Genomic DNA, 25887 nt, shown 5'->3' on the forward strand with positions numbered 1-25887 from the left:
AAAGAAGGCAGGGCAGTATCAGCTACCTATTCTGGAAGCTACGTCTCAGAAGCCTTAGGTAATTATTGCAATGATAAAAATCAATGAGGACAATAATGTACATCATAAAAGACGCAGCATCTATATTTTCCATATAAATCCTTTGCAATATTTCGTCTATACTCTCCATGACTTTATAGACAGAACAGGTAGGAAATAACTTACTAGAAAAAACTGGTTAGTGTTGGAAGACTTTCAGAAGAGCTGTATTCATTCCACAAACATTTATTGAATGTCTACCACTGGTTACATTCAGAGTTCGGCACTGGAATTATTTTGGATTATTAAAACATAACCCATGTGCTCTGGGGGCTCAGCTTAGGGTGGCCATGGCAAATAGGCTTCATTCTCTGAAGTCATAACTAAACTCTTCTTGAAAGAGCTGCATCAGCTAAGAGCAATTTCTGTCCTCGGCACAGGGATGGGGACCAATAGCACGTATATTTCATATCCTTTGAGACATACTAATCTACTTAATCCTCTGGCTGGTGGTGGTGGATCTTCCGGAAGGCCATAAGGATTTGAGCCAGGAAGTTCTTAAGTTGAGTTCAAAAAATGGATACCCAAAGAAATCCAATTGGTAAGGGGGGAAAAAAATCACTCAAACAACAGATGGTAGTCTGGTGGGCTGTCCCTCTGTCCACAGGGTTCCTGCAGCAGCTCTCCCCCTGAAACAGTGATAATTTCCTCCTAAAAGGAAAAACAAAAGGGAAGAATTACTTGTAATCAAGCAAGGGAAATAAACATCCACCAGAGAGAGGCCAGTTCAAGATAGAAAGTCTATGAATATGTATCTGCCTCCTCCTCACTCAAATTTATAAAAATGACAGAAAAAAAAAATCTGCTTTTTAAAAAAGAAATAGAGCCATATTGGGAAAATGGAAATAAATCCAATATGGGAAAATAAGAAGGAAGGACATCAACAAAGATAGGTGTTGAAGAGTACTTGAAACCCAGAAGACCTACAGGATGAGATTATCAGAGGAGGGAAGGTGAGGCAGGGGTTGGAGCAAGTTATCAGAGGGACAGGCTGAGGAGCCCCAGGCTGCAGATGTCTTTGCCTCCACAGACCGGAAGTGAGGAGGGGCAGACCGGAAGTGAGGTGAGGCACCGCCCTCCATTGGAAGGCCAAAGAGTCCACAAAAGCTCAGACTTTCCATGTCGGAAAGATAAGTTACTCGCTGTCAGCAGCAGCCCTTACAGCATAGAGAGAATGGATTCGGGAAACAGGGACTATATCCATTGATGGATAAGCAGGAAATTCAAAGTTCAGACACCAACTCATAACTCAAAATGTGTACATACTTATGGAACATTATACCCATACAAGAAAGATGCCAAACTCAACAACAGAACTGACCTCCCAAGAAAACATCAAGTTTATAAAAACAAACGGTAAGAGCCTTTGAGGGATGAGTATTCATCTCCTCAGTGGAATAAGAAGATAAATCATCTGTGAAGTAAGAATGGGCCATTATTTATGGGGCACCAGGGCGGGACAGCCCATTAAGTGTGAGACTCTTGGTTTCGGCTCAGGTCATTATCTCAGGGTCATGAGATCGAGCCCCGTGTCAGACTTCACACTCCATGCCCCCTTCCCCTCTGCCCCAACATGTGCTCACTCTCTCCCTCTCTGTGTCCCTCAAAATAAATGAATAAATCTTAAAAAAAAAAAAAAAGAATGGGCTATTATTTTTTTAAAGAACCTATAAATGAAAAGAGTACCCACTTAAATAAAAATAAAAATCTCAGTAGAAAACCTGAGAAGCAGAAAAGACATAACTGAAGCTCAATTTAGTTGCCGGAAGAATTGACACGTCGGTAAGAAAGGAGACATCTAAGCAGAAAATGGACAATGGACAGGAACGGACAATCCACAGAAGAAATTCAAAGGGCCATTAAACATATGAAAAGATCCTCTGTGTCAGGAGTAATTGGAGAAATGCAAGCTAAACAACGGTGAGATAGAGCATCTGCCGATCTGATGGGAAAAAATTAAAATGACTGATAATCCCCAGGGCTGGCAGCCGTGTGGGGAAACAGCCTCATCTAGTTTTGGCAGAAGCATGAGTTGGCACTCCATTTTTGGAGGGCAATCTGGCAGATCTTTTCAAATGAAAACGTGCATCATCTTCCATCCAGCAATTCCAATATGACAGATCCATCCTAGAGAAATACTTGCACCTGTGCCCAAAGGGACAGGGACAAGCAAAGCTCTGCAGCCCTGTTTGTGATGATGGAAACCTGGAAGCTATGTAAGTGGCCATCATGGAAAACCACAGGGCATGTGTGTGGATGTGGTTGGTACGTGTACTCAGCACACGCAATTCCATAACAGCCAACGTCCTGATGACTCACAAATGTCAGCTGTAGTGCCGTAGCACTTTACACAGTGATATCTCAATGAAACCTCCCAGGGACCCTAAGGAGGTGCGTGCTGTTTGGAAACCCATCTTACCGGGGAGAAAACTAAAGCACAAAAACTTTAGTAGTTGCCCAAAGTCACACATAGCAATGAAGTTGGGATGTAAAATTTAGCAGCCTACTTCCAGTGACCATGCTTTGAAAAAACACACATAGGATATATTGATCCTGCTAAAAAATCAAATTGCTGAGCAATTGGTAACGAATTATCCAGTTTAATCTCACCCCACTATCCTTATTTTTTAGAATTCTCCTGTCTAAACAAGTACATTTCTGTTTTGTCTGGAAAATCCTGTCATTTTTTTAAAAATCTCCATCCTATTTGGTGTATTTTTTGGGTGGAGAATTGCATTAAATTTATAGTTTAATTAGAAAAAAAAGAATTGCCAGTTTATGTGGAAAATAACAAAACTGTTTTCCTTATGTAAATTTGTGTTAATGCCCAGGAAATACTTGAATAGTAACATGGCAAACTAATACTTCAAGGTGGAGAATGGAAATGGAGATTTGAAATGGACAAGGCATTCACCTTGTATTGTCCTTGATTATTCTTAGAATGTAATCATAAATTAATTGTGTAATTAAATCTTTAACATATACACACTGACCAACAGATCTCCACATGGGCATAGATGAACCCCCTCTATAGTGTAAGAAACTACATCAGAAGTCTCCAACCCTATATTTGAAAGAGGATAAAGACCTTCAAAGTCTTCTGTTCTAACCTTCTGATGCAGGAACCATAGCATAGCATCTCTGAGAGATGGACTTTTCCCTGTGCCTGAATACTTCCAAGGACAAGAAGTTCATCACTGCTCGCAGCAGCTTATAGTGGGCAGGGAAACCAAACATCGTGGTACAGAGGAAAAGGCACAATCTTTAGAGGCAGATGGCCTGAGGATTAACTCTTGGGCCATGTGGTGTCAGCCATGAACACTTAGGGAAGCTACTCAAGCTCCTCGGCTTTGGTTTCCTGATCTATGAAATGGGACTAGTCTGCCTCCCTCATAAGTTTGTCATGAAGAGGAAGCAAGAACATGGATGGACAGCACCGGACATGATGCCTGACACAGAGAAGGTGTCAATATCCACACACACCTGTAGAGACAGGGAGGGTGTGTATGGATAATAACTCCCTAGAGTTGTTAGAAAAGCTCTTCCCAACATGGGTAGAAATCTGCCCTAACCCTGATTAGTCAGTTTTCCAGGAGTCCTGTCCACCCAACATCTAGACATTTGTAAATGGGTCATTTTCTCTGTGCTTTACTTAGAAGGTCAAGTCAAGAGCTGTCCATAGATCCCTGGGGACATCCATGAAGAAAAAGCAAAACCAATCCAAGAGTCCCTATCACAGCAGAAACCCAGTGAGACGGTTCGGGAATTCTGTGACCCTTGCTACAGATGCAAATCTCAGGAAGATGGAGAGCGACCAAGGCTCTGTTTCTAGGCATCTCTCTCTCTCACCCTTGTGACTCACTGAGTTCCACCTTTGGCTTTCTCCCAGTTACTACCATGCTGACAGTCACAAAAGAAGTAACAAAACTAAAGAAACACAAAACAGCAACAAAAGTTGCTTCTGTCTATGTACATACTTTGGAAGGCACCATCTTTCCTCATGAGATGTCTACAGTAGGGGGACAAATGACAAAGAGAGTTCTGGAAAACAAGAACTTCCACACCACTTCACAGTTAAGGAGTACTGTTACCGACATTGCCTCATTTATCGGTCATGTGATTTGACTATTATTTACATCCATTTGCCGGGTTAGGATGGTAAAGTTCAGTGAGACTAAGGAACCTGCCCAAAGTCACACACATACCACACATGTACATATCCTTGTAGTTGGAACAAGAGATGTGGTAACCCTATTAGAAAAGCTTCTCAAGCCACAGGGTGGACGGCTAAGTTTCAGCTAATTCTACAAAGCTGCCAGAGGCCTGACTAGAATGTCCTCAAGCAGGACATCCTGGGGATGAGTTGCAGGTGGGCTGTGGGCTTGGGCAGAAGATGGGTCAGCTAGTCCCTAAATGTTAGCAGTAAGGAGCACTCAGAGACTTGAGGTGAGGAGAAGCTTAGGGACCAGGGCTGGAAGTGCTTGCCTTAGTCAGAGGGCAAGCCAGAGAAAAGAACAGCAGGCCCCAGAGCCTATCTGGACAATCTCTGCCCTCTTCCACCCTTCCACACATCCCTGTGATCCTGTGGACCTGCTGGGCTGCCTGCTCCCTCTCCACCCCATCTCTTGGAACACCTGCAGCCTGGCGCTCCTTCACCTCACATTTCTACCAGTTCTAGCTCCTGACCAGCACCCCTCTGAAGGATACCTTGTGGAAATCAATGAGATCCGTGAGCGTTGCATGGCGATTGGGGTCCACTCCCAGGAAGCTGTAAAAGTCCGCAGAGGCATCCACAAGAAAGTGCTTGAACCCTTTCTGCAGGCGATAGGAGAGGGTGTAACCCCAGATTTTCTCACTGACCCGGACCAAAAATGCTCCCTCTGTCATGTTCTCGAGGAGATCTTCTGCATCTTCTCGACTAATAATTCCTGATTTTAAAAAGAAAAAAGAAAAAGTCAGTAGGTTCAGCAAACTTTTCCTCTGCCACTCTCCCAGACTCATCCCTACCCCTCATCCTGTTTCCATGATATCAGGAAAGAGAGGGCTTCGGGAGCTGTCCAGCACTCGTCTCATTCCACCCAGGACTCATCTTGGCCTAGAGCAACCAGCTGTGAGCCTGCGGGCAGAGTTTCTTTTAGGACCTGAGTTTAGCACGCTTTCCTCCAAATTAAGCCTCACTGATTTGGATTAATTGGGTAAGCAAAGAATTAGTAATGAGCAGGAATTAGAGCATCTATCGATTACAAATACAAGTCAGCAAGCACTGCCCTGTGGAGAGCATTGAGCCCTGCTTTAATGACAACAGCAGAGTGACTTACAGTTATGACCCGGGTTATCTTGCCAGGACCCATAAGTGAGCACCTGGAAACAGTAGGTCCTCTTAAGTAAAAAGACCTCCTCCGCCCACCTGTGGAAAACAGCTCAAAATTTTCTCGGGTTCTGCATTCTTTCATGATGATGATGTGGGTCCAGACCTGGAGTTGATTATTTGTCAGTGGCAATCCCCAAAAAGGATTTTCAGAAGATGCTGTTATCTGGGTAGAGCATAGGAAGCCATATGTGGAGGGAAGAGCCTGAGCCTCGCAAGGCAGGGCAGCGGGAAGAGGGCAGAAGCCAGAAAGCCTAGGTGACCTGCTCAACCTGCGTTCATCTGGGCGACCTGAGGCTCAGCCAACACCTTGACTTCTCCAATGCCCTCTGACGTTTAAGTGATTCATCATCTTACTCATCTACATCAAGGACACCTTATGACTTTCAAGTCGGATAAAGAATTCGAACACATTAACTGAGAGACACTGTGGAAGTGTTGGCTACTGTTAATCATATTTGAGGGAGAGGAGAAACGCACAGTCCTTTTTATACACCCACTTGGTTACCCTCTGCATACATGCAATGGGGTCATTTACTGACAGTCACGTAGCAAAGGGCTAGAAGGTAGCTGAGTTATTGGTCCCTGTAACCGTGAGAGGGACTACACACTTGTGACTTCTCTCCCCCACACCCTCGTGCCACTCTCAAGCTTTCCTGTGGGTACTCCCTGCTCCCCCCACACCCCTTCCATTGCTCTCCTATTTATGGGAGATGTGGCAGAACTTTCCCTGTGCCCAAAGCAGAGGACATAGAGGCCACCACGCTGTCACATATCCCCCTTTTAAAGACAACCAACACATTTGGGGCTCACCTCCATCCTCCTTACCTAGAACTTATCAAGAGGCAATCGAGCGAGCCACCCTTTCCCCAGCCAGGCGCTATTAGTAGGAAACTAGGGAGAAGGGAGTGGGAAGGAAGTGGGGAGCTCTTCTACCACAGCACACCTGAAGAATCACGTGCAATTTCCCCATAGGCAGGAGGATGCACGCTAGGGTTGCTCAGGGGAGGATGTCCATGCCTTCTGCCAGGGAAGCAGTGACAGCCAAAAGAGGACCAAGATGGTCACCTGGAATCTGTCGGAAGACTCAGCACCATCCCTCACCCAACTCCCTGCCCCAATGCCAGAAAACCTAGACCGTAAAGGAGACCGCTGTCGGGAGAAAAGCAAGAGGAGACAGAATAGAGCCATGGGCCGGGAGGAAGAAGGACCAGAAAATGTCACCCCCTTCTCCACTCCACCTACCTCCAGCTGAAGCCCAGACAAGACTGAAAACTGGGGAGGAGAGAATTGTTCCACTGGGCAGGAGACTGAATAGTCACAGCTGAATAGTACCTGACATTTTAATATCTGAAAGCTAACAGTAACACCAAAAGGACAATATCACGTGTCTGTGATCTAAAACCTGTGAATGGCCTCCCTGGTCTCTGGCAGAGTCCAGACTTGGGAATGAGAGACACTGGGCTCTGGGACCACCCCCCGCCACCCACCTCTCCAGGCTCCTTGCCTCACTCACCCCATGCACCATTGCCCACTGCTTACCACAAGTGCAGAAGCTTCCTGCCGGTCCCCAGCCCCCTTTGCCCCAGCGGACCCTGACTCCTCTTCTTCTCTCCTGGGAAGCCCAGGCTGCCCGTCACCTACTCTCTACCTTTGTGCAAGTGAGAAGTGGAGGTCCCTCTGAGTGGTAGAATTTGAAAAGAATGCCTCTCTAGGCCAAAATGGCCAAGCTCACATTTCCGCATTTTGACTCCTCCTCCCTGCAACCAACCCCCTTGGCAGGGACCCTTTATTCAGTGCGCAACCTGCCCCACCCAGCCGTGAAGCCATCCCTATCCCCGGAGGCCGCACCGCACCGGGAGAGCCACCTTTGAGCTTTCATCACACCTGCCTAGAGGCTCCAGTGTATTAGTAAACAGGCTGTGAAGGACTCAAGGATAAAGCCTGTGGCAACTGTGGGAGCCGCTGCTCAAGTCTTCCCTCAAGAGAGACTCTGCTGCCAGAAGTGTCCAGTGCCAAGAAGTGCCCAGCGGCTGCTCAGGATCCACCACCGAAGCCTGCTCTGCCCCGGGGGGCACGAGGGGGTACAGAACCCAGTGCCCTTGACTCAGAGCACTCCTTTGTATCCTTCATGGTGCTTTTTTCAGGAAATGGCTTGCACTTCTGCTTCCTAGAAGACCCAGACTGACACTGAATGCTGACTTTTGTGCCTCAAGCACCTGGAATGCTGGGGAAGGAGAGGCTTGTTTGGAGCAGTAATCAAGAGCATGGACTAAAATCACAGCTTACTCGGGGTGCCTGGGTAGCTCAGTTAATTAAGTGCCTGCCTTCAGCTCAGGTCATGATCTCAGGGTCCTAGGATCCAGTCCTGTTTCAAGCTTCCTGCTCAGTGGGGAGCCTGCTTCTCCCTCTGCCTCTGCAGCTCCCCCCTGCTCATGCTCTCTCTTGCATACTCTCTCTGTAATAAACAAAATCTTTTTAAAAATAAAAATAAAATCACAGCTCAGGGACCTGTTCAACAGGTGGCCTTGGGCAGGTTATTCAAGCCTCTCTGAAACCCAGGGCAGTGTCCTCATCTGCTAACTGGTACCATTAATCCTTCTACGGTGTAAGGTTGTTTGAGCCGATGTTAAATTAATGTGTGAGCAAGCTCCCCACAGTGCCAGAGAGCATAACTAGTTTGCCTCGGCTACCCCAAGAGTACCACTCCTGTGCCACACTGGGATGTCACTTCGTCCTGGAAGCAGCCATGGTCAGGGCACTGCCAGGCTGTGCTGCCCACACCCATGAACCCAGTCCCTCCAGAGGTTGTAGAGGGTGACTTCTGATGGGGACTGCTTGAGTCCCTGGGCCCCAGCTACACCATCCCTAGCAGACTCTCCAGCTGTCTGGGATAATAAACATCTGTGAACTCTGCCCCCCCACACTTTGTAATTCGGCCCAAGACCAAAAGAAGTGAATCCTCATAGTTCACGATGGCATAGACCCTTCCACAGAAAACGTGAGCCCCAGGAGAATCAGTCAATGGTGGGGAGGCCTGTAGGTCACTTACAAGGAGAAGCTGTTACACTTTCCTGCCCATCCACACTCTGCCCTCCTCATCTCTCTCCCTGGATCGCCTCTAAGCCCAAGTACCCTGGGAACTAAGCAATAATCACACCTCACCCCATCCCACCTCCGTCCCTTCTAAACACTCTATGGCCTCTTGGCTAAGGAAAGGAGGGAGGGCTTCCCCCAACCTCTTCTGACTGGGGAGCAAGCACACTGCTCCCCAGGGATCATGGGAACTTTCTGCCTCTGCCAATGACCAGGCCTGGCAGCCTTCGTACACAATGTTCCATGGTAGCTGTTCTGGAATGATGACTAGAGAATGCAACTATTGGTCCCTTCTGAGCCAGTTCCTACCTGTCAACAATGGGAAATGTGGTTTTTCCTATAATTTCTCTACTTCCTCCCTTCAACAACTGTGTAGGAGCCAAGCCCCATGCTGGGTGCCTGGGAATCAGCACTGCATGAAAAACAGTTCCTGCCTTCCAGAAGCCTTGACTCTGGACAGAAATAAAGATCAACTGATTTTATTTATTTTTTTTTTTTAAGAAAAGGCTCACTGTAACCAGTGGTGCTCAAGGCCCTAGGAGCTGAGGGAGTCCCTGGGGGACCACCCTACACAGCTCTGGTGCCAAGCGTGGGAGGGACAGCTGTACTGAGACCAGAAAGGTGAAAAACAGAGGTGCAAGGCAAGGATTCGTTGGCAGAGGGGATTAGCGACTGGTTCCCTGTGTCTGAGGGAGGGCCAAAGTAGGAGCCACGTGGCACCAATGGTGAGATACGTAGAGGTTGGCAGGGGCCAAGCCCCCAAGAGCTCTCCATACCGTTAGAAGGATTCTGGACTTAATTTCGAGGGCAATGAGAAATGACTCATGATTCCAAACATAGAATGTGAGTGTGTTCAAGGATGGATAGATGGCCCCTGGGGGTACGAACTGGAGGCACACAAGCCAGGGACCTCAGTCCCTTCATGCGGGGATGGCTTCATAGCCACAGTTCCACAGTCATAGGGCTGGACTCCAGCTCCCGGACTGTGAGTCTGACAGAGACGGCTTCTATGCTGAGGCAGGGGGGCAAAAGGACACATCGGGGGTTACATAAGAAGCCCCCATCACAGCCAGTCCTGGGCACCATCCAGGGACTCATCCGCCTCCGTCCTCTTAACATCCCGATCACCGTGAGTTCATAACTGAGGACACCGAGGGTCAGCGAGAAAAGTGACTTACCCAGGTCCCAGAGCTAGTAAGTGGTAGAGCCAGAATTTGAACTCAGGTCCTCGGACTCCAAGTCCGGGGCTCTTTGCTCTACAGCATGTTACCTCATCACAGGACAGTAAGTGCTGCTGTGAAAGACAGAGCAGGAGGAGATTAATGCGACCTGGAGAAGTCAGGACAGGCCTGAGAGCGGCAGTGAAGGGAGAGGTGAAGTGGGCTTCTGGGGCTGGGTAGATTCTGAGAGCAAGCAGTGAGCACAGCTGATGGCGTGGGAGGGGAGAGGGAGGGACGTGATGAGTGAAGAGAAGGACACCCCCATGGCACATTGATATAAATGGAACCTACGAGAAGCTTCACTGAAGTCGCAGGACAGGAAAAGAAAGGGGGATGGGCTGAAAGCTGTAGCACGTGTACAATCCAGACCCCAGAGAATACGGGCGAGAAGGAGAGGAGGCCATAGTTAAAGACTGAATGAGTGGGGATTCATCAAAGTCGCATCGCGGTGAACCCACACAAAGCCACTTAGTGTCTCATTCTGTCAGCCAGAGAGAAAAGGCAGATTATCTCCAAAGAATGAACCATTAGACTGATGGTTAACTTCTCATTGCTCTCATAGAAGCCAGAGGACAATGGGATAATATTTTCCGGGTGCTGAGAAAAAAAATAACAGTGTTTCATGAAACCATCTTTCAAGGAAAAGGATAAAATAAAGACATCTTCAGGAAAAAAAAATTGAGAAAATGGACCATCAAAGATAATCTAAAGGACATACTTCAGGTGGAAGAAATTTGATCCTTGACAGAGAGTCTGAGGGGCTAGAAGGAATGGTGAGCATAGATCCTGCAGGTGAATCTAAAAAGAGATGCTGATTTACAAAACAATACTAATAATGGATAATTTGAGGATTTAAAAGAAAGAACTGTCATACAGACAACATCTGATCCATTGAGAGTGGAATCATTGGACTTTAAAAGTACTGCATGTGGAGGGGGAGGCTGGCTGGCTCCATTGTAAGACCATACACTTCTTGCTCTCGGGGTTGTGAGTAGGAGCTCCACCCCCCCGTTGGCTGTAGAGGTTATTTAAATATATAAAACTTTTGAAAAATTAAAAAAATATATATTCTGTGTGTTTCAGAAGAGGATAAAGATATGTATCAACTTGATAATATATGAAATATGCATGTTACACCCTCTCCATTAACCACAGAGAGATAGGCCTTGAGAGTGGTCTAAGCTCCAAACAGCAGAGGTAAAAAAAAAAAATGCCACGAGGAAAGGTTTTTTTTTTTTTCAATGAAGCATGAAACAAGCTAATAACTAAAAAATAACTACACTGTATTCCCTTGGTATGAAAGTGGAAAGCTCACAAAGCTAAAGGCAACAGTGTTTGGAGATTTATATATAAACAATAATGAAGTGAAGATCTGATAGAGCATATGGCCAGAAGGGGGATCCTGTCTGGTGGAAGGACCAGCGCGACCCAAGGTCAGGAGCACACGGGTGCTTCCAGGATGGGTCACGCCTCCACTTCTGAAGCTCCCTTCATGCCCTTCACATCTGTATGTGCACACATTGTATATATTCAATGTTTAATATTTTAAGGATTTAAATATCATGGCTCTTCACCTCCCCACACATCATGCCATGACATTCATTCCAAGTCAGTCAATGTCCTTTGAGGGTTGGGGAGGTTATCAACCAGGAAAAAAAAAAAAGAAAAGAAAGGATCATTAATGAGCTTTAAATGTCAGTGTTGGCTGTTTGGAGTCCCTAGAGCATGGTTCTCAAGCCCGGCCCACTCTGACAGAGTCTTCTTTAATTCATTTTGGGTACCACAAGCATCACTAATGTTTACAATCTTCTCAGGTAATTCCAATATGCAGCCAGGTTTGAGACTGACTGAGCTAGAATGTAATCTCTCTTGCAAGCCAGGGCTGGCAAAGAGGTAAAAAGTGGATTTTTACATTCTACAAACTCCCTCTATATTTCGAAGAGTACTTGGAGGTCTGAACAGTTTTATAGACCTACTCTAGAAGGCACATAGGGAGGTCCTGTGAGAAATCCCTGCCCAACGGGAAAGAGTTTTCCTCAGTTAGGGTGGGACAGAGGGGAAGAGGGACTAAAGGGAGGGCCCCCACTCATGTTCCTGCACCCCACAGAGGAACTAGAAGTGTCCTATGTCCTAGTTTTGTGGAGAATTTAGCAGGTGCCATGCACTCGCATAAGGCAGCCACAATTAGGCAGAATGATGTATGTGGAGATGGAACAACCTGAAGATGATGGCTGCCAGCCTCCCTGAGCTCCTGGGAGCCCGGGAAGGGAGCCGGGACTTCCACCATGTTCTGGTGTGGGATTTGGAACATGGAAGGAGCGTGACCATCATGGAAGGCTGCTGGGAATCAGGACTGGATCAGCCTTCCAGAGAGCCACGGGCACCCCTAATCGGAATAACTGCACATTTACCCTCTAATCCAACAATTCCATTCCTGAGATATATTATAAAGAAATCCTCACACAGGTCCATAAGGGTCCCTGGAAAGAAATGTAAATGACCCTTGGGTTAATTGTGGTGCTGATCAGTTGAGGGCAAGGTGGGTGTCCAGGACTTGAGGAGAGGATGAGCCAAATTTGGTAGATGCACCCGGTGCAACACTGTGCAGCAATTAGAAATAACAGGCCAGAGGTAGAAACAGCATGGCTCTTGTAACCTAGGCTCCATGAGATAAAGTGATAAATACAAATGATATTTAAAGCACCTTACTTTTCATGTCAATATACCTAAGTGCAGAGTAGGAGAAGAAGTGGCAGCAGCAGCATTTTCCAATCTCTCCAAATCCCCAAAGAAAAACAAGCAGAACAAGTCAAGAACAAAACCCAAAGTCGGTGGACTACATTTCCCACAAAACTAGGGGGCAAGGTAGTCCCATGAACCCCAGATACAAATGGAGTGGGAACAATCAACCCAAGACCTTCGTGAAACAGTGTTTTGCAAAAAGAAGAGGAAAGACACCAGGGTGACTGATGGACCTGAGAGCAGTCAACAGGAATTCACTGGAAAGAAGGAGGCCAACTTAAGAACAGCAGCTGAAACTTGGGGAAGATGTGCCTTCCCCAATCCTGGGGAAGGGCAAGAGGCCCCTGGAGACAGCTTGGGGACCACCTTTGATCACTGGGAGTAGCATCAAAATGGAGCAAGTTAAGAGAAAAGAAAGGGAAGGAGGAGAATGTCCAGACCCATGTGGGAGAGGGGAACAGAGCCTGGTTACCCCAGGAAGCAAGCTGCCCTTGTAAGGGCCGGGTTGGCCAGAGGGAGCCATTTTGTTGTGGGCTTGGGTTGACCCTTCCCCTCCTGGAGGAACTTGCTTGCAGGTCCCGGATATGGGGGCGGGCCAGGCCAGATGGAGACATCCAATCAGTGGGGCGCACATATATTTGCTATGGTGAGTTGGAATTCAACTGGCCACCTGTATTGCTGACCAAGCATGACTGTGCAGTTTTCCCTGTGTGTTGCAATCTCATTGGTCACCTGTGTGTGGGCCAGGCTCAACCACCTCTATAAAGGTTAGTCTGTGAGGCAGGGGAGTAGTAGGGGTAGTTGGTGGGAGCAGGGATCAACGAGCAGCATCGTGGGGAGCATCGTGGTTGTCAGGAGCGTCGCTGGGGAGCGGCATCGCCGGTTAAGGGAAGTCATCAGGTAAGGGAAGTCATCGGGGTTGGCATCCTGGTCGGTATTGCCTCTTTGTTAAGAGACAGCCCTGACTGGTCGGTTTGATTTTCAATGCTTGGTGCAAAATAAAGCTTTGCTTGACTTTTGCTTTGTGTCGGTCTTGTTCCTTTGATCACGGACCCTAATACCCTCTTTGTAGACACATCACAAAAACAGCAGAAGTGGGCATCTGGGTGGCTCAGTTGGTCAATCCTCTGCCTCCGGCTCAGGTCATGATCTCAGGGTCCTGGGATGGAGTCCCACAATGGGCTCCCTGCTCAGTGGGGAGTCTGCTTCTCCCTCTACCTTTGCCCCTCCCCACTCATTCTCTCTCTCTTTCTCAAATAAATAATTTTTTTAAAAAAGATAGCCATAAGGGACACCCGGGTAGCTCAGTTGGTTAAGCATCTGTCTTCGTTCGGCTCAGGTCATGATTTCAGGGTCCTGGAATGGAGTCCCTCATCAGGCTCCCTGCTAAACAGGGAGTCTGCTTCTTCCTCTGTTTCTGCCCCTAGATTTTGCTCTCTCGTGCACTCACTCTTTCTCTCAAAATAAATAAAATCATAAAATAAATAGCCACAAAAAAGCATCAAGGTCAAATCACATGTAACATTACCATGAGAAAAAAAGAAAATAAGGAGCAGAATAACTTCCCTTGGGTGATACATACATAATATATATACAAGAACCCTTTGAACAGACACTCATCATTATCAGGACGGCTCCTTATTGAGGAGGAAGGGGATGTCAGAGGAGCATAAAGGAGAGTAAGAAAATAAACAAATTAGGAACAAGCCTGGCTTCCTTCCATTATTATAATACAATAGGAGGACCAGGGAGGGAAGAGATGGCCATTGAACTGAACCTTTCGGACCTGGGGTTTATTTAGAAAATAAACATCATTAAAAGCATAGCCCAGAAAAGAGGCAAGGTGACTCCAGAACCTAGGCCTTGAGGTGGATGGTCTTCTCTAACAGTTAATTGATGGAAGCTGTTGAAATTCAGGAGGCCAAGCAAGAGCCAGGATAGGGCCAAGTCAAGTTTGAGGGACAATCAGTGTGGAGAAGGGGAGCCCCCAGACCCCAGCTATATTCAGTGTCCAACACTCACAAATGATTCCAGAAGCAGCAGACCATTGGATTCGTAAAAACAGAGAAGAAGGCCTAGAGATGAGGGATCAACCAGGACCTATCTTTGGCTTCTTCCCAAGCTATGAGCTCCCCCTACACCCAAATGCCATTGGGGAAGGGGAGTGATGATGGAAAAATTGGATGTTTGCTAGAATATAACTGAGTTAAACTGAAAGAGACTCTTAAAACCAAAGGAATTGAAAATTTTGAGGGTTCTTTTTAAGGCATTAGCAGGACACAAAAGTCCATACAAGGTAAGATCACCTATAAAAACAGGTAAGCAAGAAATTATACTTGTATAACTACCTTTCTAGCAACAATTCAAAAGTTTGATGGAGATGTAAAGACAACCAAATATGCCTCCAGACACTGTGAACTGCCCCACGGAGCACAATCATCCCTGGCAAGTTGAGAACCGCTGACATGCAGACAGATCTGAAAAATCTCTAACTCAGTAAGAAAGACAAAAGTTGTAACAAAATAGTCCAAGGTTCCTCTGAGTGCTGAACCACAGAGGCAAGGCAACTTACTACAGCGCCCTCTGCTGGGCCTCTGCATAAAAATTTGTGCACAAAATTGGGGGACAGAAGCCTTCCGGTGCATCTGCCCCCCTTCCCCCTATCCCATCCCGATTGCACAGCAGGAGGGTAAGAAGCAGGGAGTCAGAAGCAGAGATGGCCAGCATAGCCAAGAAGTCCAGGCTTGCTCATCCTGGTCCAATACCCGCACATTAATATCGCAGGCAACCAGCACCCTCGCAAGGTGAGGCTAGCAACTCCTGACTCCCTTCTTCTCGTGCCACCTTCACTAAGCCTCACCTAATCATCTCCCATGTAGATGTTCTCAAACACCAACAATTTCAAGTTGCTACCAAAATATTGATTCCACCGGTACTAACTGGTGGCAGCCCCAGGACAGGAAAGGCACTTTCTAGCACACCTCCAAAAGATGCTCGGCTGTATGGGACCGATAAATCCCTACGTTAACAAATCCTGGATTCAGTTCCCAGCCTCTCTTGAACCACCAGACCAAACCCTTAAATCAATGGCTCGGAAATTAACCTGAGTAACCAAACGAGCTCCTTTTATTTCTCTGTTAGGGTTTCTCTCTGAAAAGAACGAAACGCAGGAGGGCCAGACACGACGTTTTACTTTTTATGAGTCTCAATTCATCGATGGGCATATTTCTTGCAGCTCTCACGGTAGCTACGCCTCACCGGCCAACAACTCCCCCATCAACCGGTTAGCTATTTCTCATTCATTTTTGTGACTTTCCTTTCTTACTGTCATACTTTCCAGACGATATCATTAAAGAGGCTGGAATTATTAAGCTCTTCATTCTCAACGGTTTCTTAAAGCAACCTAAAGCCACAGAGATTGTGATGAATAAGTCCACATGCCTTCATTTTTTATAACTCCAAATGAAATTTAACCATGGCTAACTGCTGAGACAAGGGCTTCACTGGACAAGATTCTAGATTCCAGATCTAGCCATGCACCAGGGGCAATATCCCATGCCCACGACCGCCTGCTCCAAGCTGACATGCCTGGTTCAAATCACTAGCACCACAGTTGGTGCAGAGGATTGCAACCATGTAGCAGAACGACTTCTGAAACTGGCTACCCAAGGATCCTGCGTAGCCCTAGTTTCAACTTAAAGTATAATCAGATTGTTCGTTTCAGGCCCACCTTGCTGACTGGACTAACAGTTTCACTAGGACAAAGGACGGGTCTTGTCCTCTCTGTGGTAGACATCCCTTGGTCTTGCCCTCTCCAGACCAGTTGCCCTCCTCCTGCCAAGGGAATGCCGACTTTCTTTTGGAAAGCCACACCTTTCACGTCTATGCTGATACAATGGGACGGATTCTGTTCTGCCCCATGGATGGTCATGTGACTCACGCCTGGCCAATCAGAGAGGTCTTATGGTTCTGGCCAGAGTGACTGGTTCAGAAGTGAGCACATGACCCAAACAGACCCAGCAAACAACTAGTAGGGACTAGTAGGATTGGGAGTGTTGAGAAAAAAGCATGTCCTCTGTCTGCTGGACTTCAACCTAAGCAAAAAGGGACATGGCAACCACAAGCTGATACATCGCTTAGGCATGAAATCAACATGTAGAGCAACAGAGCTGAGAGACGGAGAAAACCCAGATGCTAAAACCTTAAGTTCCCTGGATCAAGCAAAGCCTGAAGGCAGCCCGACCTTTGGATTTTTCAGTCATATGAAAAAATAAATTCTCTTCTTGATTATAGCAGGGGTTTTTTTTCTGTTATTTGTAAATGAATATGAGTTCCATGAGGGCAGGGAAGCTGTCATTTGAACTCACCACCAAATGTCCTGTACTTAGCCCAGTGTCTAACACAACAGAAGCTTAAAATTAATGATCAATAAGTTAATTACAGAAATGCCTTACATGGGGAGCCTGCCTCCTCATGCCCCTGCCCAAGTAATTCGACAATTCCCAACCCTGACAATTCCCAGTTTTACGCCCCTGAGTCCCAGATGCCCCCGAGAGCAGTTACATAACATAGACCCTCACCTGTGAGATGGCGACAAAGCTGTTCTGCATTACAGATGGGAGTGTGGACCCTAGAGTCCACTGGACTGCCAGAGTTTAAGCCCCACAGCCCCCAATTATTAACAGTGAGCCTCAGGAAAGTGGCCTCAATTCTCTGTACCTCAGCTTACTTGTCTGTGAAATGGGGCTAATGGTAACAGGAAGCACACAGCAATGATGTAAGGATTAAATAAGTCACTAAATGTGAGCAAGTGTCTGGCCTACTATAAACACTGTGTCCCACCCTAACTACCCGTATTTCTACCTCTTCCAGACAGTAGGAGGAGGAGTCATGGAAATGTTTCCTTGGCATAGCCAACACCAAGTAAAAATTTCATAAATTATCTGTTAAAACAAAAGCCAGCATGACCCCACAGGGGAGGTCGACCAGCCACATCCCATGGAGAGCAAACACTGCACCCCTGAGGGCCAGTACAAGGTTAAGTGCCTCCTTTCCAGGGATGTCAGTGATCCAGGCGGTGCTTCCGTGAACCTCCAGATGGACGCAGCCCCATACACGGTACAGGGCTTGGCAGCAGAGACCCAGGGATAGCCTCTCTTTTTTCCCTCAGCCACCTAATCTCATGCAAGACAAAGGCTGAACATCTGCATGGCAGCCCTGTCCCCCAACAGCCTCCTCACCGTGGAGAGAAGCCCCAAATTCTTCAATGCCCTCTTGGAGAGAAGCAGAAAGGGGAGAAAATCCTAAAGACCCAGTTTCCCGAAAAAGACGACTCCACTGAATAGGACGAAGTTAAAGAAAATGGTCTAGAGTTTATTTTTTTCCCCTACTACCAGAAAGGAAAATGGGGAGTGGAGGTGGTAACTTCGTGACAGGGAGAAATATAGAAAAGTAAAGGAATTCCACTTTCTTTGTAGGCAGAAGCTTGCAACTTGACTGCACCAGTGTTAGTAACGCCCCACTGCCTGCAGGGGGCGGTGTATTGGGGCCAATTACAGGAGGACACTACATTAATTACATATGAAAGCCATGTTGTTCCCCTCTGGGAAGCATTTCTAGACTGTCCCATGGGGAGCCGACACCCACCTGCCCTGTGCACCTCTGAGGGCTGGTGAGACCAGCGTGAATCACAACACCCAACAGTGGCATCATTGTTTGAAATGAAACCTGTAAGCAAATGCTCTGGCAAGTAAATCTATAAAGAACTTAATTACGGAGCAGAAGGTAATTTGAGTCTGATAAACTGTTAATAATTACGCATAAATATTAATGAGTCTTCATTTCCAGAAAGGCTTCTCAACTACTATAGTGACTAGACTTTATTCTCTAGCAAATGTCGAAGCCACCATATTGGTTTCTCAGATAAGCCGAGAGAGAACAGCCCACGTGGGGAAGGTGAGGGGAGAAGAGTCACACAGTCTGACCTAATCGCCATCAAATGGGACCATGCACGCTCTCACTGTTTTGACTGAAGGGCTGTCTGGCTTCTGTTTACAAACCCCAGCAGTAGCTCAGGACTCCTGGAGGTAACTTATTCCATCTCAGGACAAATGACCGCCGAAAAGTTCATCAGACTGTGCCAAAGACAGCCCTTGTGATTTTTACCTTGTGCTCCATGTCCTGACCTTGAGGCCTCTCACAGGTTGGGGGATGTTAGTAGTCTGAGCACAGCAGCTGTGCCCCGCCCGACCCCCCCCCCCCATATGTTCCCGCTCAGCCCTGTGCCTGCCCTCAGGAAACTGGAAGGCCAATGGCTCTGGCAGGAGCTGGGGCACTTGGGTACCAGGGCTGGGATGGGCTTGGGGCTGGGAACAGGTGGGAAACTAGACTACAGAGCCTGGAGCAAAGAAAACCCCAAAATAGCTTGCTGGATTTGAAGAAGGCTCGAACCTATGATAGAAACCTCCCAGAGTTAGGAAGATAGGAAGGATCTTTTGTCACCAGCAGAAATACAATGGGGATGTCAGAAGAGTATTAAATCAATTACATCAGTAGACATCACGGTTTGCGGTTACTCTGTTTTTCTTTTTAATCTAACAGGAAAGGAAATTTCACTTCTCTCAAATTCAGCTAGAAGGCCCAAGCCCTTCTCATGCCCCCATGTGTGTGGATCAGAAGACAAAGATCTCAGCAAACAACCGAAACAAAAGTGCTAGGTGGATAAGGCACAACAGACTGAAATCAGAAGCACAGAGCTACAGACAGCCGAAAGGAAGGAGTTAAGATCTTGAAAACACCATTACGATCTATGCTTTCCTGAAGCAAAAAATAATGTGGCTGTTCTTTTGTAATCCTTTTTTGAGACTTTACAGCCAGTGCACAACTTTTTTTTTAAAGGAGAGAAAAGATTCCTTTATTTCTTAGCTGGAACAGCTTAAGCAAGAACTTAAGAGGAAAGTAGGTCAACTGACCTACTTTTTCTTCTCTTTAGAAATTTTTGCATTTGGGATCCGAGTTGGTGAAAAATTTCCACTCCACACTGTGCTCGGGAGAGGGAACTCGGCAATCTGACGTGTCATGATGGGTCTGAAACATGCCAGTCATCCTTCCCAATGACCCTGTATCACCCTCAAAGCTTTCAAAACACATTTCAAGATGGGGATCGTAGGCATGATGTAAGAAAATTCAGACTTGTGCTTTTTAAATAAGGTTAAATAAGTATCATCTTTCTTTTATGCAATCATTTGATGTCACTTTTTCCTTTACTTCCAAGTCACAGCAGTGGCCTAGCCTCTGGGTGGGAGGCCACCATGTACATATTCAAATCCTGACATGCATCTCCAAAGGCTACCATGTTTATTTATTCCATATGACAAATGGAAGCATTTATTGTATGTCTGGAATTCTCTGACCACTTTATAGATATTATGCACTTAATCCTCACAACCCAACTGCAAAGTGGGTATGACTACTTTCTCCGCAGCTCTTCCTTGCTTAGCATGGATTTAGTGCCTGGGTCCTTGTTGCACGGGGTCCTCCATGCTGGCTGCCACCTTGCAACAGTTTCCAAAGCCTGACCATGGTTCCCTGTCCTCCTGCTGATCTTGGACACCAAGGATGGGGCCCAAGCTGGCTCACTCTCTCCATCTAGGTCCCAGAAATGCTAGCTTCTGAGAGTAATCCCAAAGGCCAAACTGGGTATTCCCAGATTTCCCCTCTAGCTGGGCCATGAGACCAGTGGCAGCTCCACTCCACAAGGTCACAGAATGAGCAAGGGTGAGATTTAAAATGAAGAATTCTGACTGCATCTAAAAGAGGTTCAACTGAGGGGCACCTGGGTGGCTCAGTTGGTTAAGCATCCGACTCCTGGTTTGATCTCACAGTTGTGGGGGTCAAGCTCTGCTTCAGGCTGTGCTCAGTGCGGAGTCTGCTTTAGATTCTCTCTCTCCCTCTCCCTCTCATTCGTTCCATCTCTCAAATAAATAATATCTTTTTTTTTAAGATTTTATTTATTTATTTGACAGAGAGAGATCACAAGTAGGCAGAGAGGCAGGCAGAGAGAGGGGGAAGCAGGCTCCCTGCTGAGCAGAGAGCCCAATGCAGGGCTTGATCCCAGGACCCCGAGACCATGACCTGAGCTGAAGGCAGAGGCTTAACCCACTGAGCCACCGAGGTGCCCTTCAAATAAATAATATCTTTAAAAAAAAAAAAAAGAAGAAGAAGAAGAAGAACAGGTTCAAATGAATATACAGTAAGGGACAGTGAATCCAGAGGGAAGACGTCTGTCCCCCATTCTCCCTCCCTGGGTAGGAGTATATTCAAGGAACCACCAAATGAAGTAGAAAAGGCCAGGATCCAGAAGTCCTGCATCTCGTTCCTGCTGCTATGCTTACGGCTGGGTGACAGGGTTTGGTTTCTCAAGCCCTCTGGGCCTCAGGATGGTCGCCTGTAAAAAGCGAACCATGACTGGGTCAGGAGCAGTTGAGACTTCCCGTGAGGGGATGCCCATCAAGCCAGCCTATATGTCTACACCACCACACAAACACACAAGACTACACAGCAATGTCATGCCAGGACAACTACCTACGATCAGCACCAGTCAGCCAATCCAAGCCCCTTGCTCTGTGCAGCTCAGAGAAGAGGGGGCCCTCCCAGAGCACGCAGCTGGAGGAGCTGAATCTAGACTCCAGTCCCACCCAGCCTCTACTTCTGGACACCATCCTTCCCACTCCACAGGGAGCTGCCTCCCTGCAGGACAGCCCAGTGAGTCTGCCTTTCACCTGCAGGACTCCCATAAGGGCCATCCACAGGGGGTCCCCACTGCCGGTACCTCAGCTTCTACAGCAGAAACACCACCAACAACAGAGAAATGAGCAAGGTGAAGAAGCCCACAGTCATCAGGAAAGAACACCTTTCCTTCTCAGCCCGTAGACTCCCAGGCACCCCCTCGTGGCCAGCCCCGTGCCCTGGACATAGTTTTCAAAGCACCAGAGCACCAGAGAAGACTCTAGAGGTTCTGGAGGAGCAGAGACCGTGGTCCTGGAGTGATGTCAGCAGAATATACGCTCAGAATCACACTGTATCCTGGGCGCCAAGAAAAGAAAGCTTAAAGGTCCCCATTCCCCCCCATACAGTGAGCCCTCTAGACATCCACACTGCCCAATAATTAGCTGTAGCCACCAAAAAGCTTTCTTCTCTTGAAGTGAAATGTCTCTCTTTGTAAGTCCTAGCCCCCAGCTCTGGTTCTGTCCTCTCCAGTAATCTCCTCTTCTCAAGACAGAGCCTCAGAGATGGAGAAGTGGTGGCTCTGCTTTCCCGTCCATCCCACACCAAGACTTTTCCAAGACAAACATTCCCCGGGTAGTCACTAAAAATGACCACAATGACCCCTGCTTCCTTCCCTTCCCTCAAACATGTTGAGATGTGTTGTGATCAAGAGCAAGGTGAACAAGAAGGCTGAAGGTTGGGGCCCATTCTTGAACCTCGAAGCACTAGGACCTTCAACATTCCTGTCTTCTAACTATGCTCTGAAGTCACAGTGTGGAAAGGTAAGAAGCAGTGACCATTACGACTGGGAGCTCAAGCTTTGCATGGAAAGCTTTGCATGCACCCCCTACTGTTGAGCTCCCTGCAGACTACGCTGTCTAGATTGGGGGGGAGTACCTCCTCCCCGGGGATGCCCCCACTTTGTCCTTATACGATAAAATCCCAGCTGAATGCAGGTGAGGCCATCTTCAAGATCCACTCCCAGGACCTGAACAGGGACCTGTGGGAAGAGCTTATCAACACCAGCTACATCAGCCACTGCCTAGCACCATTCCCCACCAAGCCTCAAGGGCAAGCTGTGAGTCAGCCAGTGGGTCATTGCCAAAACAATAAACCATGGATCACATTGTGACTGTTTTTCTACAAGCAAAGCACAGGAAGAGAAATGGGGTCCAACTGAGCCAATGTTCAGACAGAGGATGCTCTTAATAATTTTAGATACATGTTGAAGTCCAAAAATAGATTTTTCCCCCCAAAGCCAAGCTCCCATGTACTAGCTTTTCTCAGGAGTATTTTTGCAGCACAAGAAGGCTCTCTTATAACCCCCTAGAACATGACAATGAACAAAGACAAAAGGAGGAATAACTTTACCACTTCCTCTTTTTAACAGAGGAGACTAGAGAACTCCTTGGTCCCAGCAGGAAACAAGTTGTCCTTCCCCTCCTCTCCATCCTGGCACTCTGCTTCCCAGAGTGGGCAGGGTCTCTGGTGGCCCACCTCAGACTCCGAGAGACATCAGTCCTCACACCGACATGGCTCATTAGGGTGGACAAAGCACACTTGCTGGCTTGATCTTCCTAAGTCCTATGAAATTGATGTTAAAATCCCAATTTCATAGATGTGGATTTAAAGGACACACCAAGGTCACAGAGCTGCTAGGTTCTAGAGTGGGTCCCATGTCTTCAGATCCCTCATCCACATTACCCTTTGGAGCATACAACGCGTCCAAATGTGTTTGAGGGAAGGGAAGGAACTAGGTAGGAGTCACAGTGGTCATTTTTTTAAAGATGTATTTATTTATTTATTTGGCAGAGAGAGGGAGAGAGAGCAAGAAAGAGAGAGAGAGCTAACAAGCAGGCCAGTAGAGGGAGAGGAAGAAGCAGTCTCCCCACTGAGTAGGAAATCCCATGCTGGTATCGATCTCAGGACCCTAGGATCACGACCTGACGAAGGCAGATGCTTAATGACTGAGCCACCCAGGTGCCCCCACAGTGGTCACTTTTAACCTCCACCTAAAACCCAGCTATAATGGGGTGCCTGGGTGACTCAGCTGGTTAAGCACCCAACTCTTGATGTCGGCTCAGGTCATGATCTCAGCTTCATGAGATCGAGCCCCACATCGGGCTCCATTCTCTGTGTGGGGTCTGCTTGAGATTCTCTCCCTCTCCCCTTGCCCCTCCCCTCCCCTCTCTCGTGTGTGCTGTCTCTCTCTCTCTCTCTTAAATAAATAAATAAAATATATTTTTTAAATGTTTAAAATCCAGCCAAAATAACAAGGAATGTTTTACCCAGGAAAGAAAAGATGTATATTGGGGTTGTAATCGATTACATTATCAGCTCAAATTCTCCTTCCCTCCTTGTCTTCACACCCTTCAACACACAGCTTCACAGTTCCTCACAGAAAAGGAACAGAATATTCTTTCCCACCCTCAAACTCTGTGACATATTGTGGCCAATATTCTGAGGTGAAAGTTGACAGTGTCCTGCTTCAAAGACTATATTCAAAAGCCTAGGATGTCACTGGCTCTCTGATCCCTGGGAAGAGCATGCCTGGGCTAGCCTGCTGGTCCTGGGGGCCGGCGGGGGTGGGTGGTGGTGGTATGGGAGATTTGGGGAACACAGCCGCCCCTGCTGACAGGTCCAACCAAGAGCTGTTGAGAACAGAGCCCCCAGCCAACCTTGGCAAAGACACCCTCACAGTTAAAAGGGTGCAGGCTGCCTGTGGGCAGTATGGGCAGTAGCTCTGTCTCTGGAAAGACTTGGTGGGGTGGGGTGGGGGGGGCATTCAAAGATGCCATCAGGGAATGCTCCCCCAGGGGGAGAGGCTGCACTGTACCAGTCCTTCCAGAATTTGGGGTTTTCGGTATGAAGCAAAGTTACTCTCAAGAGTTTAGAAACCAACACGGGGCGGCTAGCTTTTTGTTTTTCCGAGCCAAGGCAATACATAAAAATAACTACCGCTTACTATCACCACCAATTCATAAAAGATAGAACATTTTCACACTACAGTTGAGGAAAGGATATCATCTTAGAATACAACAGTCCTTTCCAAGCGAAGAAGGTTGTCCACCCACCGTCCATGAGCCTTTTTTCTTTCATTCTGTCACAGATCAATAAAAACTTTGTAACTAAATAGCTCCAGTCTGTGTATTAGCAGCTTTCCCGCATGTTTTATGATAGAACTGTCAAGAGAACATGAAATCAGTTACATAAATTATGAGACTTAAATCATGGTTCTGTTTGTTCTGTGACAATATAAAAATTACATTTTTTTTTTCATCAGGATAGAAAAGAAAGCTAGAGATGAATTTGAGCAGCTCTGTCGTGCCTTCGCCGCTGGTGCCGCAAGCACCTCGGAGCCCCCGGGGCTTCCACCCCACAGAGCTTCAGAGCCTCACTGCGCAGGCGCCTGAGACGCCACTAATGTTTTTCCCTGCTTCTAATGGATGAACGAAAAGGAAAGCAGCAATTCAAAGGAAGCCATGTAACTGGGACAGAAGTGAGAAGCAAGGAATCCCCCAGGGTCGGTTTTGTGGTTGTGTGGCTCAGTAACCCATGAACGTTGACTCCTTTCTTTCTGGCCTTAAGGAACCTCTCCATCCTGTAGGATATGTGGAGGCCTGGAGAAGGTGAGGCAAGGGAGGAGGAAGGTCATAAGCGGACAGCTCCCCCTTAACCTCACTCATCAGACCCTCAGGAGACCCACACACCTACCAGACCTACCAGGGTCCAGTGTGGAGAAGCGATGGCTATTCTTTGGGACTGGGAAGACTGGATCTAACCCAGTACTTCCTTCCCACCGTCATCCATTCTTTAGGCATTCAGAGAAAATGAACAATGTCCTTAGTTTCACAGGCTTACATACAGGTAGGAGAACAAACAAAAGCAAATAACAAGATAAGTATCAACTGGGTGAGCACTCTTAAAGAGATGAGCATAGTGAGTTGAGAGAAACTGGCAAAGAAAGGCTGCTTCAGGTAAGGATTCAGGAAAGGGCTCTCTGGGAAGGGGTATTTGAGGAGAAATAAGAATGCATCGTCCATGCAAAAAGCTAGGAAAAGAGCAATACCAAGCAGATCAAAAGCAAGTGCAAAGGGCCCAGGGTAGAAAAGAAAATGGCTTGTTTGAAGAAGAGGAAAAAAGCCAGAGCTGTGGAAGCAAGAGGAGAATTGTGGTATGAGGGTGGAACAGGAAGCAGGACCCATCATCTAGGGCCTTACAGGTCCCAGCGTAGAGTTTGAAATTCATCGTAAATATAAAGGTATTAAGCAAGGGACTGGCAGGATCTGGTTTATATTTAAAATAGTCTCAGGATGCTGTGTGAAGGATATACTGTAGAGGAGCCAGAGTGAAACAGGCAGACCAGTGAAGACATACCTGCATGAGCTGGGTAGTGTCTCTGTGACCTTTATGACCTTGGACAGTCCCTGAACAATGCTACATTTCAGTCCTCCCACCTACAGTACAGCTACCACCTACACTCCATAGCTCACAAACGCTTCAGGCTCCTGCAGATGGGGATGAAGGTGCATGTGGCCTTGCTTACCCCTGTATGATGTCTGCATGCCTTTTCTGGAGCTGGAGCCATACCCACAACTTGCCGGTGAGGGCCTCCCC

At 47.2% G+C, this 25887-nt stretch overlaps 1 protein-coding gene across 1 annotated transcript in view; it reads right to left on the reverse strand.

Moving 5' to 3' along the window:
• Positions 1-244: 244 nt before the first annotated feature.
• Positions 245-25887, reverse strand: part of SH2D4B (SH2 domain containing 4B) — an 81777-nt gene continuing 56134 nt past the window's right edge. The window contains exons 8-9 of the mRNA XM_059172497.1: positions 4786-5006; positions 245-729 (exon numbers count right to left, since the gene is read on the reverse strand). Coding sequence (XP_059028480.1) covers positions 637-729; positions 4786-5006 — 314 coding nt within the window. The 3' untranslated portion in view covers positions 245-636. The remainder of the gene's footprint in view (positions 730-4785; positions 5007-25887) is intronic.

The sequence above is a fragment of the Mustela lutreola genome, chromosome 4, assembly GCF_030435805.1.
Source record: "Mustela lutreola isolate mMusLut2 chromosome 4, mMusLut2.pri, whole genome shotgun sequence".
NCBI classification, from domain to species: Eukaryota; Metazoa; Chordata; class Mammalia; order Carnivora; family Mustelidae; genus Mustela; species Mustela lutreola.